At 37.2% G+C, this 12,467-nt stretch overlaps 1 protein-coding gene across 16 annotated transcripts in view; it reads right to left on the bottom strand.

Annotated features, from left to right (window-relative positions):
* Positions 1-260: 260 nt before the first annotated feature.
* Positions 261-12,467, bottom strand: part of SYNE1 (spectrin repeat containing nuclear envelope protein 1) — a 663,643-nt gene continuing 651,436 nt past the window's right edge. For 15 of the 16 annotated variants that reach the window (XM_077486324.1, XM_077486323.1, XM_077486326.1 and 12 more), the window contains one exon: positions 261-1,177. In XM_077486324.1, coding sequence (XP_077342450.1) covers positions 937-1,177 — 241 coding nt within the window. In that variant the 3' untranslated portion in view covers positions 261-936. The remainder of the gene's footprint in view (positions 1,178-12,467) is intronic. The other variant, XM_077486337.1, reaches the window with a different exon arrangement.

Here is a 12,467-nt window from a genome sequence, read left to right as displayed (position 1 = left end):
TTTTTGAATCTTTATAAATACCTGCGTAATTTGAATTCTTGAGTGCTATAAAGTCCCCTATTATATTTTTCGAGGCATATGTTTTTGGGATGATAGCACTGAAAGATAATGAAGTACCCAAATACACAGTTTTGATATAAACTAATCTCTCATTACTGATGGATCTGTCCAAGTAGAGATTCATTATAGGAAGAAATACGTATATTGGAATGTCAAAAAGACAAAGTGTTTTTGTTAACCAAAAAATGCAGACAACAAAATTATTTTACAATATCTATAATTGCAAGAAATCAATACAAACAAACTTTGCTTAGCAAACTGTACATACATAAATAATATTTTCTATTTCTTTACTTGACATTTCATAGATTGTTTTCTGTCGAGCTCAGGACTTCATTTCTTACATCCAGTTTCATAGCTTAAAAAAAGTGCTTCTCATTTGTATATCTGCCATACTTAATACAGAGTTTATAGTTAGTTCATGCTCCCCCACCAAATCCCCACACAGAAAGCCCATCAACCAAAAATGCCACAGAGATAAGTAAAAAAAAAATATTGGTTGTTGAAGCTCTTTAAAATTTTATATTACAAGCATCTAAAATAGCATCATAATTGCATCTTGTCAAATACTGATAATACTCACATTGGGGATCAATTGACTCATTAGAGTTTTCTTTGACAAAAAAAATATTAATCTTGACTATGCATAGTTCATTTTTTTAGAAGGTCACATGATTTAAGGTTAATAGGTTGTATTTTCTGAGCTGAAATTGGTGATTGTATTTTGAAGCACAACATAATGTACTCAATACTGTAGGGGCTCTAACAGAGCTGTCATTTTATATGTTAATTAAGGGAAATAAAGCTGCCACATTAAGTGCAAATAAAAGCTGGCAACAGCTCATATACCTTCTAGACAAGGTACTGCCAGAGCTTTCATATAGGGGGTGGTCCGTTGGTATAACGGAGCATTGGGTGGAAGGATCTTGCAAAATTATTGGACAGAGTACAACTGTAGTCTTCTTCGGACATTGGTACAAGACAAGCAAGACCAATTAAAAGCAGCAGAAGAAGTTGAAGTGGTAACGCAGCTCGGAGAACTCGTAGGAAGAATGACTGGTTTCTTTGAGCTAAATTAGCTTCAGAAGGGTAGGAACCTGAGCCATCGTCTTTGGGCCTAATAAACAGAATTGATAAAGGTAAGTTTACAAAAAAATACATTGTATTGCAGCTTCCATATCTACTCAGTCTTTGTGAGAACTCTGAGCACTTATCAATACGCTGTGCAGTTCTAGCACATAAATGTAACATTTTTCACAAGGAAAGTAGGTCAATAAATGATATTCTGATGTGGGAATCAGAAAATAGTTTTTAAACTTAGCTCTGTGTGTAATATTTTATCTACATTTCAAACATTATCTTAGGATAATAATTAAAAAAATGCCTCAGAACAGAGTAGTATGTGTAAAATCACTGAAACAGATCACCGTGGAAAGTTAGGACAAAGAGAATGCTGTAGTATCTCTCTCAAAAAAATAAGAGACTTAAATAAAATAAATAAATAAATAAATAATAATAATAATAATAATAATAATAAATAAATAAATATAAATATATATATATATATATATATATATATATATATATATATATATATATATATATATATATATATATATATATATATGTATGTATGTATATATATATATATATATATATATATATATATATATATATATATATATATGTTTTTTATTTTATTTAAAGTATATATGTACAGTGGTGTGAAAAAGTGTTTGCCCCCTTCCTCATTTCCTGTTCCTTTGCATGTTTGTCACACTTAAGTGTTTCGGAACATCAAACCAATTTAAACAATAGTCAAGGACAACACAAGTAAACACAAAATGCAATTTGTAAATGAAGGTGTTTATTATTAAAGGTGAAAAAAAATCCAAACCATCATGGCCCTGTGTGAAAAAGTGATTGCCCCCTAAACCTAATAACTGGTTGGGCCACCCTTAGCTGCAACAACTGCAACCAAGCGTTTGCGATAACGTGCAATGAGGCTTTTACAGCGTCCTGGAGGAATTTTGGCCCACTCATCTTTGCAGAATTGTCCTAATTCAGTTACATTAGAGGGTTTTCGAGCATGAACGGCCTTTTTAAGGTCATACCACAACATCTCAATAGGATTCAGGTCAGGACTTTGGCTAGGCCACTCCAAAGTCTTCATTTTGTTTTTCTTCAGCCATTCGGTGGTGGACTTGCTGGTGTGTTTAGGATCATTGTCCTGCTGCAGAACCCAAGTTCGTTTCAGCTTGAATACACGAACAGATGGTCGGACATTCTTCTTCAGGATCTCTTGGTAGACAGCAGAATTCATAGTTCCTTTTATATATATAGATGAGTGGGCCAAAATTCCTCCAGGACGCTGTAAAAGCCTCATTGCACGTTATCGCAAATGCTTGGTTGCAGTTGTTGCTGCTAAGGGTGGCCCAACCAGTTATTAGGTTTAGGGGGCAATCACTTTTTCACACAGGGCCATGATGGTTTGGATTTTTTTTCACCTTTAATAATAAACACCTTCATTTACAAATTGCATTTTGTGTTTACTTGTGTTGTCCTTGACTATTGTTTAAATTGGTTTGATGTTCCGAAACACTTAAGTGTGACAAACATGCAAAGGAACAGGAAATGAGGAAGGGGGCAAACACTTTTTCACACCACTGTATATTGCGCACTTTAGTTAGGATGGGCTATTTTGAACTTCCAGCCATCCAGACTACTTAATTTGATATAATTTAACTCCCATGTCACTGTGCCCAGATATATATTAAATTTCTGCTCCAACACCATCCCAACTGTAAAAGCTCCCATACACATTGTGCGAAGAATGAAGGTCATGCATTTTGCACCTTCTCCCTAATTTGTACAGAAGTAGACAATTGGGGGCCACAAGCCATAGTTTTTTTTCTATATACTGAAATTACTTATTCACTCTTCCAAAACAGAAGACATTCACTTTGGCTCTGCTTTATTTTAAGATGACATTTTAGTGCATTCCCCATGTTGCCAGTTATTTTATACATAACTTTAATAACCCAGCAGACCATTTGGCTCTTTTAAAATTAAGGCAAACACATCTGTACTACAGAGAATTACTACATTTACTTTTTTTTTCTAAACCGTAATTCAAAATAATCCTTTTTGTACAATCCAATTGTTATGTGAACAATACCAGGCTTGGTGTGGTAGAAGATTTGGCAGATTTCCATCAGAACCAGGATACTGTGGTATCTTTTCAATCATTATACTATCCCATCACAAATATTATATTTTCTCATTTGCAGATTGACGAGGGAGCTAAAAGTATGACCCTGATGTGGCAGTTATAGGACAGTGCAACAATCCATAAGATTGCTTCTGCATTATGGGTCTGCACATTGTAACAGTGGATACTAATTGTGATCCTACTAATCCTATTATGAAAATAATAATAAAATATGTAGCTGAAAGTTTAAAGGTATGTGAACTCTAAAAATGAGCACCTCTTCGTTGGTCCCCTTTGGCCTGTTAAATATACCAAAGTGTATTTTTATATTTGTTTGATAAGTACAAGCAATACCTGTTGATCCTGCCAGAACTCCTGTGAGCTGATGACTTCCTGTGCTCTGTGCTGACTCTTATCAATATATTGTTCTATAGTCTCTCTATGGCCTACAGAGCCAAGCCTCTCAATGTTATATAAGAGGTGAGAGGCAGCTTCCTGTAGTCCAATCCTGCATCTGTTGCCCTGATACAGCAGGGTGAGCGTTGTCACAGTTAAACAGAAAATGTTTTACTAACAGAATCACTAGGTGAAAATAAAGGAAAAAATACTGAAAGGGGAAAATAAATGCAACCACCACATTTACTGACTGATAAGCTGCAATGTTACAATTTTGTTTTTGATTTTACAAAACTTCTAAAGTCCCTGTACATTTTTGCAATTTATATATATATATATATATATATATATATATATATATATATATATATATATATATATATATATATATATATATATATATATATATATATAAAAATCAGCGCAGACATCTTTCAGCTTACTTTCCCATTAGCTTTGTAGGTCTGGTTGCTTTAAAAATAAATTGGAAAATTAGAAAAAAAATGATTTTAATAGGATTATATTAATAAAATATTAAATAAACTCTGTAGAAAATGTAATGAGAGCAATGAATGATATACAATATATGTTCCCAATTTTGAACATGCATCCAAATATTACAGATTAAGTTTAACATTTAAAATTTGATGCATGTGTTGCCTGCTTTTGATTTGGCAAAGGTTGTGATGGTGGTTTACAAGCAAGCAAGGTTTGGAGCAAAGACAATTGGGATGATTAACTAATATGAGTATTTACATAATTATCCACTCATGTGAAAATCACTCCTGGCTCCTCCTCTTCTCTGAGTGCCCCATAGCAAGCTGCTTGCTTTGGGGGGCACTTGTGCATGCTCGCTCCTGAGCCCCACACTGTGTGTCCATAAGACACATAGAATGGGGCTCAGGTCCACCCTCTAGTCCCACCTGTGATTGACAGCAGCAGGAGGCTGTGGGGGAAGCTTCACACTGAAGGTTTTTTATCTTCATGCACAGAATGCATGAAGGTAAAAAAAACCTTCAGCCTTTAGAACTACTTTAAAGCTGTGTTAAATCATAACCAAAGTATAATATATTGCAGCTTACCAATTATTAGATGTGGTAGCTGCATTTGTTTTCTTTTTCCTTAGCCTTTTTTCCCTCTCTTGTTCCCTGGTAATCTGGCCAGTAACATACTCCCTGTATTAGGGTGCTCCCTTTCTAGATGAAGAAGAACAGGGGGCACATTTGGACAGCAGCATTTTTGCTAGTGGGGGGGGGGGGGGGGGGGGGGGTTGGGTAGTGTTAGATGTAGCAGATTTAGAGACACCAACAAACTGAAACCAAACCCCAGCTCGCACTTTATAAATCAGTTACAGCAAATAGTTTTATTTTTTACTTTTGGGATAAAGATTTTAGATAAATAAATAAATTAAAGCTGATCATTGTAAGCAATCTTGCCAGTGTTAAATGGTTTGTCTCATCTTTGTAACTGATACATCTGCAAGAGAGCTTGTTCTATTGAAAAACAACAGACTTACTGGCTGGATCACCGAATTAAAAGAGAAGAAAGAAAGTCTACACAAGAAAGCTAATGCAGCCATCACATTTAAGAATTGATGAGCTGCAATATAATGTTTGCTGTTGGGTTTAATATTGCTTTAATAACTGCCAGCATGTTTGATGGTTGCCTTTATCTAATTAAAGTGGTTGCTAACCCACGATAGTATGATCATCCATTCTCTCTGTTATATAACGCCATGTGCCCCTGTGTCTGTGCTGTATAGAAAAAAAATGCTCATTATACCATATATATGAGAGCAGCTCCTGGCGCTCAAGTGACTCCTCTGCTCTCTCCTCTCTCCAGCTGACAGCTAGAGTGGGCGGGGCCGAGCACTGCAGAGGACGTCAGCTGGGGAGAAGAGAGATCTGAGGAGTCATGTGAGCACCAGGAGCCACTCTGATATACTGTATAATCTGCAGTTTTATATACAGCACAGGGACACATAGCATTATATAACAGAGGGCATGGCATGATCATAGTATATATTTGATTGCAGCAGGAGGGGAGGATCGTGGACAGAGCTGACAGGAAGGGATGGGAGTGGGATGAGGACACAGGAAAGCAGAGAGCAGGGCTGTGGATGATGGAGGCACTTAAACTGACCACGGTGTCGGGCTCAGCAGTCATGATATACTGTGGTCAGTTTATAGAGGGGAGGGCATAGCCAGGCAGGATCAGACAGGTTTTTTAGGTGATATGGGGGGGGGGGGGGGCAAGTTACACAGTACAAGCACTGTGCTGTATAATAACATGCTCTTACAGAACATTTTTTTTTTTTTTTTAGGTTAATAAACACTTTAACTAATCTGGTTGGATCCCACCTGTTCTAGTGGAAAGGGGGTGGTGTGTCCCTCTTCTGAGTTAGCAGAGTGTGTAATCTGAATAGGCTATGCAGGCAATTCATAACATAGCAGGAAGTCAGCCTAGTTAAAAGGGGGTGCTGTTGTCACCACCTGCTAGCTGCAGTATTAACCACTTCCTGACCAGCGCACGTGAATGTACGTCAGCAGAATGGCACGAACAGGCAAATGAACGTACCTGTACGTCCCTTTAAATTTGCCGGGACCTAGGTGAGTCAGGTCGCGGGTCCCATGGACTCGATCGCCACGGGGATACCCGCGATCGCCTCACGGGGAGGAAGAACGGGGAGATGCTAATGTAAACAAGCATCTCCCTGTTCTGCCTAGTGACAGTGTCACTGATCTCTCCTCCCTGTCATCGGGAACAGAGATCAGTGACATGTCACACACAGCCACGCCCCTCCACAGTTAGAAACACGCCCCAGAACACACTTAACCCTTACCCTGCTCCCTAGTGGTTAACCCATTCACTGCCAGTGTCATTTACACAGGAATCAGCGCATTTGTATAGCACTGATTGCTGTATAAATGACAATGGTCCCAAAAATATGTAAAAAATGCCCGATGTGTCTGCCATAATGTCCCAGTCGCAATAAAAATGCTGCCATTACTAGTAAGAAAAAAAAAACTAATAAAAATGCCATAAAACTATCCCGTATTTTGTAAATGCTATAACTTTTTGCGCAAACCAATCAACAAACAATTATTGGGATTTTTTTTTACCAAAAATATGTAGAAGAATACGTATTGGCCTAAACTGAGGAAAAAAAAAGCTTTTCATACATTTTTTGGGGGATATTTATTATAGGAAAATAATGCGTTTTTTTCAAAATTGTCGTTTTTTTTGTTTATCGTGCAAAAAATAAAAAACCGCAGGGGTGATCAAAAACCACCAAAAGAAAGCTCTATTTGTGGGAAAAAAAGGACGTCAATTTTGTTTGGTAGCCACGTCGCACGACCGCGCAATTGTCAGTTAAAATTACGCAGTGCCGAATAGCAAAAAGTGGTCTGGTCTTTGGCCAGCCAAATGGTCCGGGGCTTAAGTGGTTAAATACAATTTTCATATGCAAAATTTCAAATGAACCTAATCATAAGTATATATTAAATATATTTAAAATATAAATATATTTTTTCCTAAATATATGCTTTATTTCTAACCATAATACTAATGACTTAATTAAAAAAATCCTAAGTGGTGGTCAGGTATATTATATATTACATTAAGGATCGGAATTATGGGACTTAGAGGAGTGATATAAGTTCGATATGTATGTTTGAACGGTCGATATTATCATTATATAGACCTCCAAATGTTAAGAAAGGATGTGTTTCAATTTTTCTGTTCTGTTTCAGTGTTTTTCTTGTCTTATGAAATAAATAAAAGATTTATAAAAAAATCCTAAGTCTCTGCGCTAAACCTGTAATGATGTTACTGCTATATGAAGCAAAACTACACTAGACTTCCCAAACTTTCTAATATTGACACAGCAATATTAAATGCTAATATTGTACCAATATGTACAAACAGTCACATTCAATATTAGCAGAGCAAATAACTAAGTCGCAAAAATCTTTAGAGGTCAAAAGTTATTTGATGTTTTTCTGTTTGCTACAATTACTTTGCCTCCAGGTTGAAATGCTTCTTAAAAAAAATACACTTTGCACTTCCTTTTACAAAGCGGTAATTAATGGCCCATAAGAATTCTTTGAACAAATTTTACTTTGGATTGTATTATTCCGTAATCACAAATCAGCTTTTGCTTAGACTTGTTCCGGAGAAAAGCCTTCTTTTCAAAATGTTTACCTGCTGGTTACAGGTGTTTAAAAATAGAAAATTGGTGAGAGGGGGGACATTAGCAATCTCAGATTCGATTTCTTTTTCCTTATCAACCATGCTTTAGCAGAAAAAAAAAACCAATTGTTATCTAAATATACAGAAAAACCCACTTTCTTTGTTTATAATTGTTCTCAGAGTAATTTATATTGTCTTTATTTTATTCTGACATGTTTTAACCACTTCAGCTCCGGAAGGTTTTACCCCCTTTGTGACCAAGCTATTTTCGCTATTTAGCATTGCACTACTAAACAAAATCTTTTTTTGCACAAATAGAGCTTTCTTTTGTTGGTATTTGATCACCACTGGATCTTTTTATTTTTTATTATATAAACGAAAAAAGACCAACATTTTTTTTTTACTTTCTGCTATAAAACGTATCCAAGTTTTTTTTTTTTCTATACATTTAGGCCAAAATGTATTCTTCTACATGTCTTTGGTAAACAAAATCCCAATAAGTCATAGCATCTACAAACTATGGTATACATACTGGATTTTTTTAATACTAGTAATTGCGGTGATCAGCGGCTTATAATAGGACTGTAATAACTGACACTGGGTAGGAACTGACTGACACTGGCATTGCTAGGGCCACTAATACATTGATCAGTGATAGTACTATACACTGTCACTGTACTAATGACACTGGCTGGGAAGGGTTAACAACTGGGGGCAATCAAGGGGATAAGTGTGTGCCTAACATGTGTTATTGAGTGTATGATGTGCTGCTTTTTACCTAAAATCTCTTTGTTCCTTCTCCCTACTTTGGAGGGAGAAGAAACAAAGAGATTGTTCCCTCTGTACAAGAACCCTGTGCTATCTGTCAACACAAGGCTCTAGGCTGTGATTGGACACAGCAGGTCCCAGCCATGAATCATTGGTCAGGACCTGCTGACAAAAACCTGCTGTGTCTAATAGCGAGAAAGGGGGGTGGCATGCGCACCCTGTACCCAGAATTGGCCAGCGACATACAGGTACATTGCTGTGCCTGTAGGAGGCTCCCATCTGCAGTGCAGTACAATGCGGGCAAGCAGTTCTAAAAATGTTACCCTTTCTCAGACCGGGACAATCAGTGTAAGAATATAATAAAAAAACAACAAAGTCCAGATTGGTGATGAGTGAATCAGCTCGGATCTGATTCATCTATTTTTTTTTTAGGTAGTTTTGGCTGTGACACCTATATTTTTATTAAGCAATAATAAGTCTGAATTGGTAAGACAAGACCCCTGGTGGCACTGCCAGCTCCATCAGTGTGCCTCGTCCTACCTCCATCAGTGCCATAGTAATGACTCCTGTAGTGCCCCTGCCCATGCTTACTAGGCCACATGTCCGTGGTCATGTGTGTCCTACCACTGACAGCATGGCCCAATGACACAGACACATTATGCTCCACATGTTGTGGAGGGCAGGGATGGCTATCTGGAAAAATAATGATGGCCAGGTACCTGTCAATGAACATAACTGTGCTATCAGCAGCAGATATGTTAAAAAAGGCCTTGCATGCACAGCTCAGTGTACAATCTAAAAGACTGCAAACAGATTGATAAGTTTGTTTTATTGAATGTTTGTTTGTTTGTTTGTTTGTTTTATTGAATGTCTTTTCAGCAATAAAAAGCCTACCTGCTTGTTTTTTTTACATTTTATTTCTGCTTTAAACTGTAAAAACTTAATGGAGAGGTAGTCCACACTCAGCATGAGTAGTGGGTATTCCTGTTGGCTTCGGGTGCTGAACAGAAAGGTAGAGCAGCATAGAAAAATGTAAATGCTGTAAACCCGTTGCTCTTCTCTGAATGGGCAAATATTACGTTTGCTTGAAATATATATTTTATTAGGGGGCTGACAAAGTTCTGTAATTAGTGTTCAACATACAAAATAAAATAACTAAAAAGCTCTTTGCCTGCATTAATTGCACAAACAACCCACAAACTATTTATGAAATTCTTCAGTGTCATTAAAAATCTTGTAAAACTGCTTTATTTTATTTTGTTTGCCCTTAAACCGTAGTCTATCAATGTTTACTGATCCAGTGCAAGATCACACACAAAGTACTCTGATCAGAGGCATTTAAAATAATAAGGAACACAGTGACAGCCTGTTCTGTGTTATCAGTTAGTACTGTAGCTGACATCAAACACAACCTGTCTGACTTGTGCTTTTGATTAAGCTCTCCATTCAGTTGAAACTCGTTTGTATTCCATGCTTGCCTGAATGACAAATTGAATATTGTGCTGTACTGCAAAAAGATGTGTTAATCAACAGTGCCAGTGGAAAGAAAGAGTGCTGCGGCTGAGATGTTATGAGGAAGTGGGCTCCACTGCAAGCTGCAAAGCTGTTAAGACGTACGCTGGGCCAGATGTTTGGCAATGGAAGATGTCAGCCGGAAAGGTGATGAGAGCTTGAAATTTTATTATCACTTTAGATTAAATAGAACATGCTCATCAGCTTATAAGCGAACCTGCTGGCTACTAATGAAGTCTTTATATTACACAATCTGACAAGTTGAAAAAAGGAGTCTGCTCTCTAAGAATTTGTTTTTTAATCAATTTTTATCTATTTATTTTTCCCTGAAATCTGAAAAAACATAGGTGTATGCTCAAGGTTATTGATTTGTCATGACCTCACATCAAAACATACAGTATATGAGGCCATTTACAAATGCAGGTATGTAGATACCCGTAGCAAATAATTAAAAGAGAAGCATTGTTTTTTTACAAAATAAACATTTATACTCACCTAGTTTGATGCTGCAGCCACACCCCGCTGCTTCTAAGACTGAGAACTGAGTGATCAAAGACAGCTGACTGTCACCGGCTCTCTGCTCTGCCCCTCTATCACTCACTGGAGAGCTGGGGTGTGCAGGGGTTGGAGCACCCCATTCAGGCTCTCATGGGCTCATTGAGAGCCTGAGCCAGCTAGCAGGCCAGGCATCTGGCTGGATCCTGATTGTAAAGTTGGGATCTTTCTCAAGCCAGGACTGGCTAAGTGATGTCAGCTGACTATGGGCTTTAGTCCACTGTTGGCTGAAAAGGGGTCACAGAAGTGCAGAACAAACTGCATTCCCGTGATCCCCAGGAGAAGTGCAGCTAAAATAGCTTTGGCTATACTTCTCCTTTAAATATTTTCTCCTACAGGTCTAAATTAGGATGTAGACAAAAAGATCACGGAACAAAATTAGTTTTGAGCAGTCTCACCTACAACTAATTTGGCCTTCAACAGTGAAGGCAAAATCAAACAATGGTGGGTAGCTATACTTAATGCCCTTAAGATAATATAAACAGTTGTGTAAGAACCACATATGCAGACCAATGCAGTTCTGGTACAACTTATTATTTTCCATTGACTGTTCAATATCTGACCAGTTATCTGTTGAATGTGAAAGTCAGATGTGGCTCAAAAAATCTACCTTGACCAATAAATGGCCAGGGTATGGGCAATTTTAAGGGTTAGTGTACTGTGGCATGTTCTTCTACCATACACAGTAGAAGCTACAATGGTCATCTTTAAGAATAAGGCATGTTTTAGCACCCTGTCAAGTGAAACACTACTGAAGCTTAGTGTTGTCCATGAGCATAAAGAACACATTTAACGTATTTGTTTTTTTGCAACAACATTTTTTACATGAAAAAGTAACACGTAGCAAAGGCTGCCCTATGTCTAATATAGATGACTGAATTGGGTGGCAATCCTCATGTGCCAGAAGACATCTCAAACACTTCATAACCAAGCATGAAGAAACAGCAATAGGCTATGGCATATATTTTTATCCATTTTCTATTATACCGGCTAAGTTAAGCTGGAGCAGTTTGGCTCTGCTACCACAATTTGCCTGCACTGACATAAAGACAAGCACTCAAAAATATGCATATTTTGGCAGTTAGGTTGCAGGCTCTCAATAGTCTATATAGTAGACATGGGCAACCAGTACAACCCGCAAATAAAAAAGTTGTTGCATAAAATTTTTTATTGGATTGTGAATGTGCCTTATTTACATACTTACCTGATTTATATATAGATAGCAACAGGAAAGATGGATTTCCAGGGTAATTGAATTCCTCTTTTTGGTTGAGATTCATTTGTATAGCTATACTATAGCTTTGACCCCACTTTCCAGAGTCCACTACCAAACCACATTAGGACAATGTCCCATTGTTGCTTTCATAACGGGGAGTACTGGAGGCCAAACAGTAAAAAAAAAGTGTTCCACAATGGAAACCATTGAATTTTATGGGCTGGATGCAATAACAGATTGTACCAGTAGAAGGAGGTCTACAAGTAAAATCCACAATTGCAGATTTGTCTCCAGAAAACATAAGAATCAAAGGATGGGTGGAACTCCTACATTTTACTATATGGAGAGATTCTGTTTGAAATGGTTTATCATATAAATGTAGTCAATTGCATTGGTGTTTAATAATCATTGATGTGGCCATGTGATATTTACTTAAATAATACTACCTTTAATGCCAGGATTTACTGTAAAGAGTGCACAGTAAATGTCCTATCATCTATGTCCACCTTTTAGATGGTCTATCTGTAGTGATCATGGTTACATTTTACTAGAGTTTCC

The sequence above is a fragment of the Lithobates pipiens genome, unplaced genomic scaffold, assembly GCF_037356315.1.
Source record: "Lithobates pipiens isolate NorthernLeopardFrog02 unplaced genomic scaffold, aLitPip1_a1.2 Scaffold_18, whole genome shotgun sequence".
NCBI classification, from domain to species: Eukaryota; Metazoa; Chordata; class Amphibia; order Anura; family Ranidae; genus Lithobates; species Lithobates pipiens.
The sequence above is the reverse complement of the archived record's forward strand: the minus strand, read 5'-3'. Positions and strand labels throughout refer to the sequence as shown.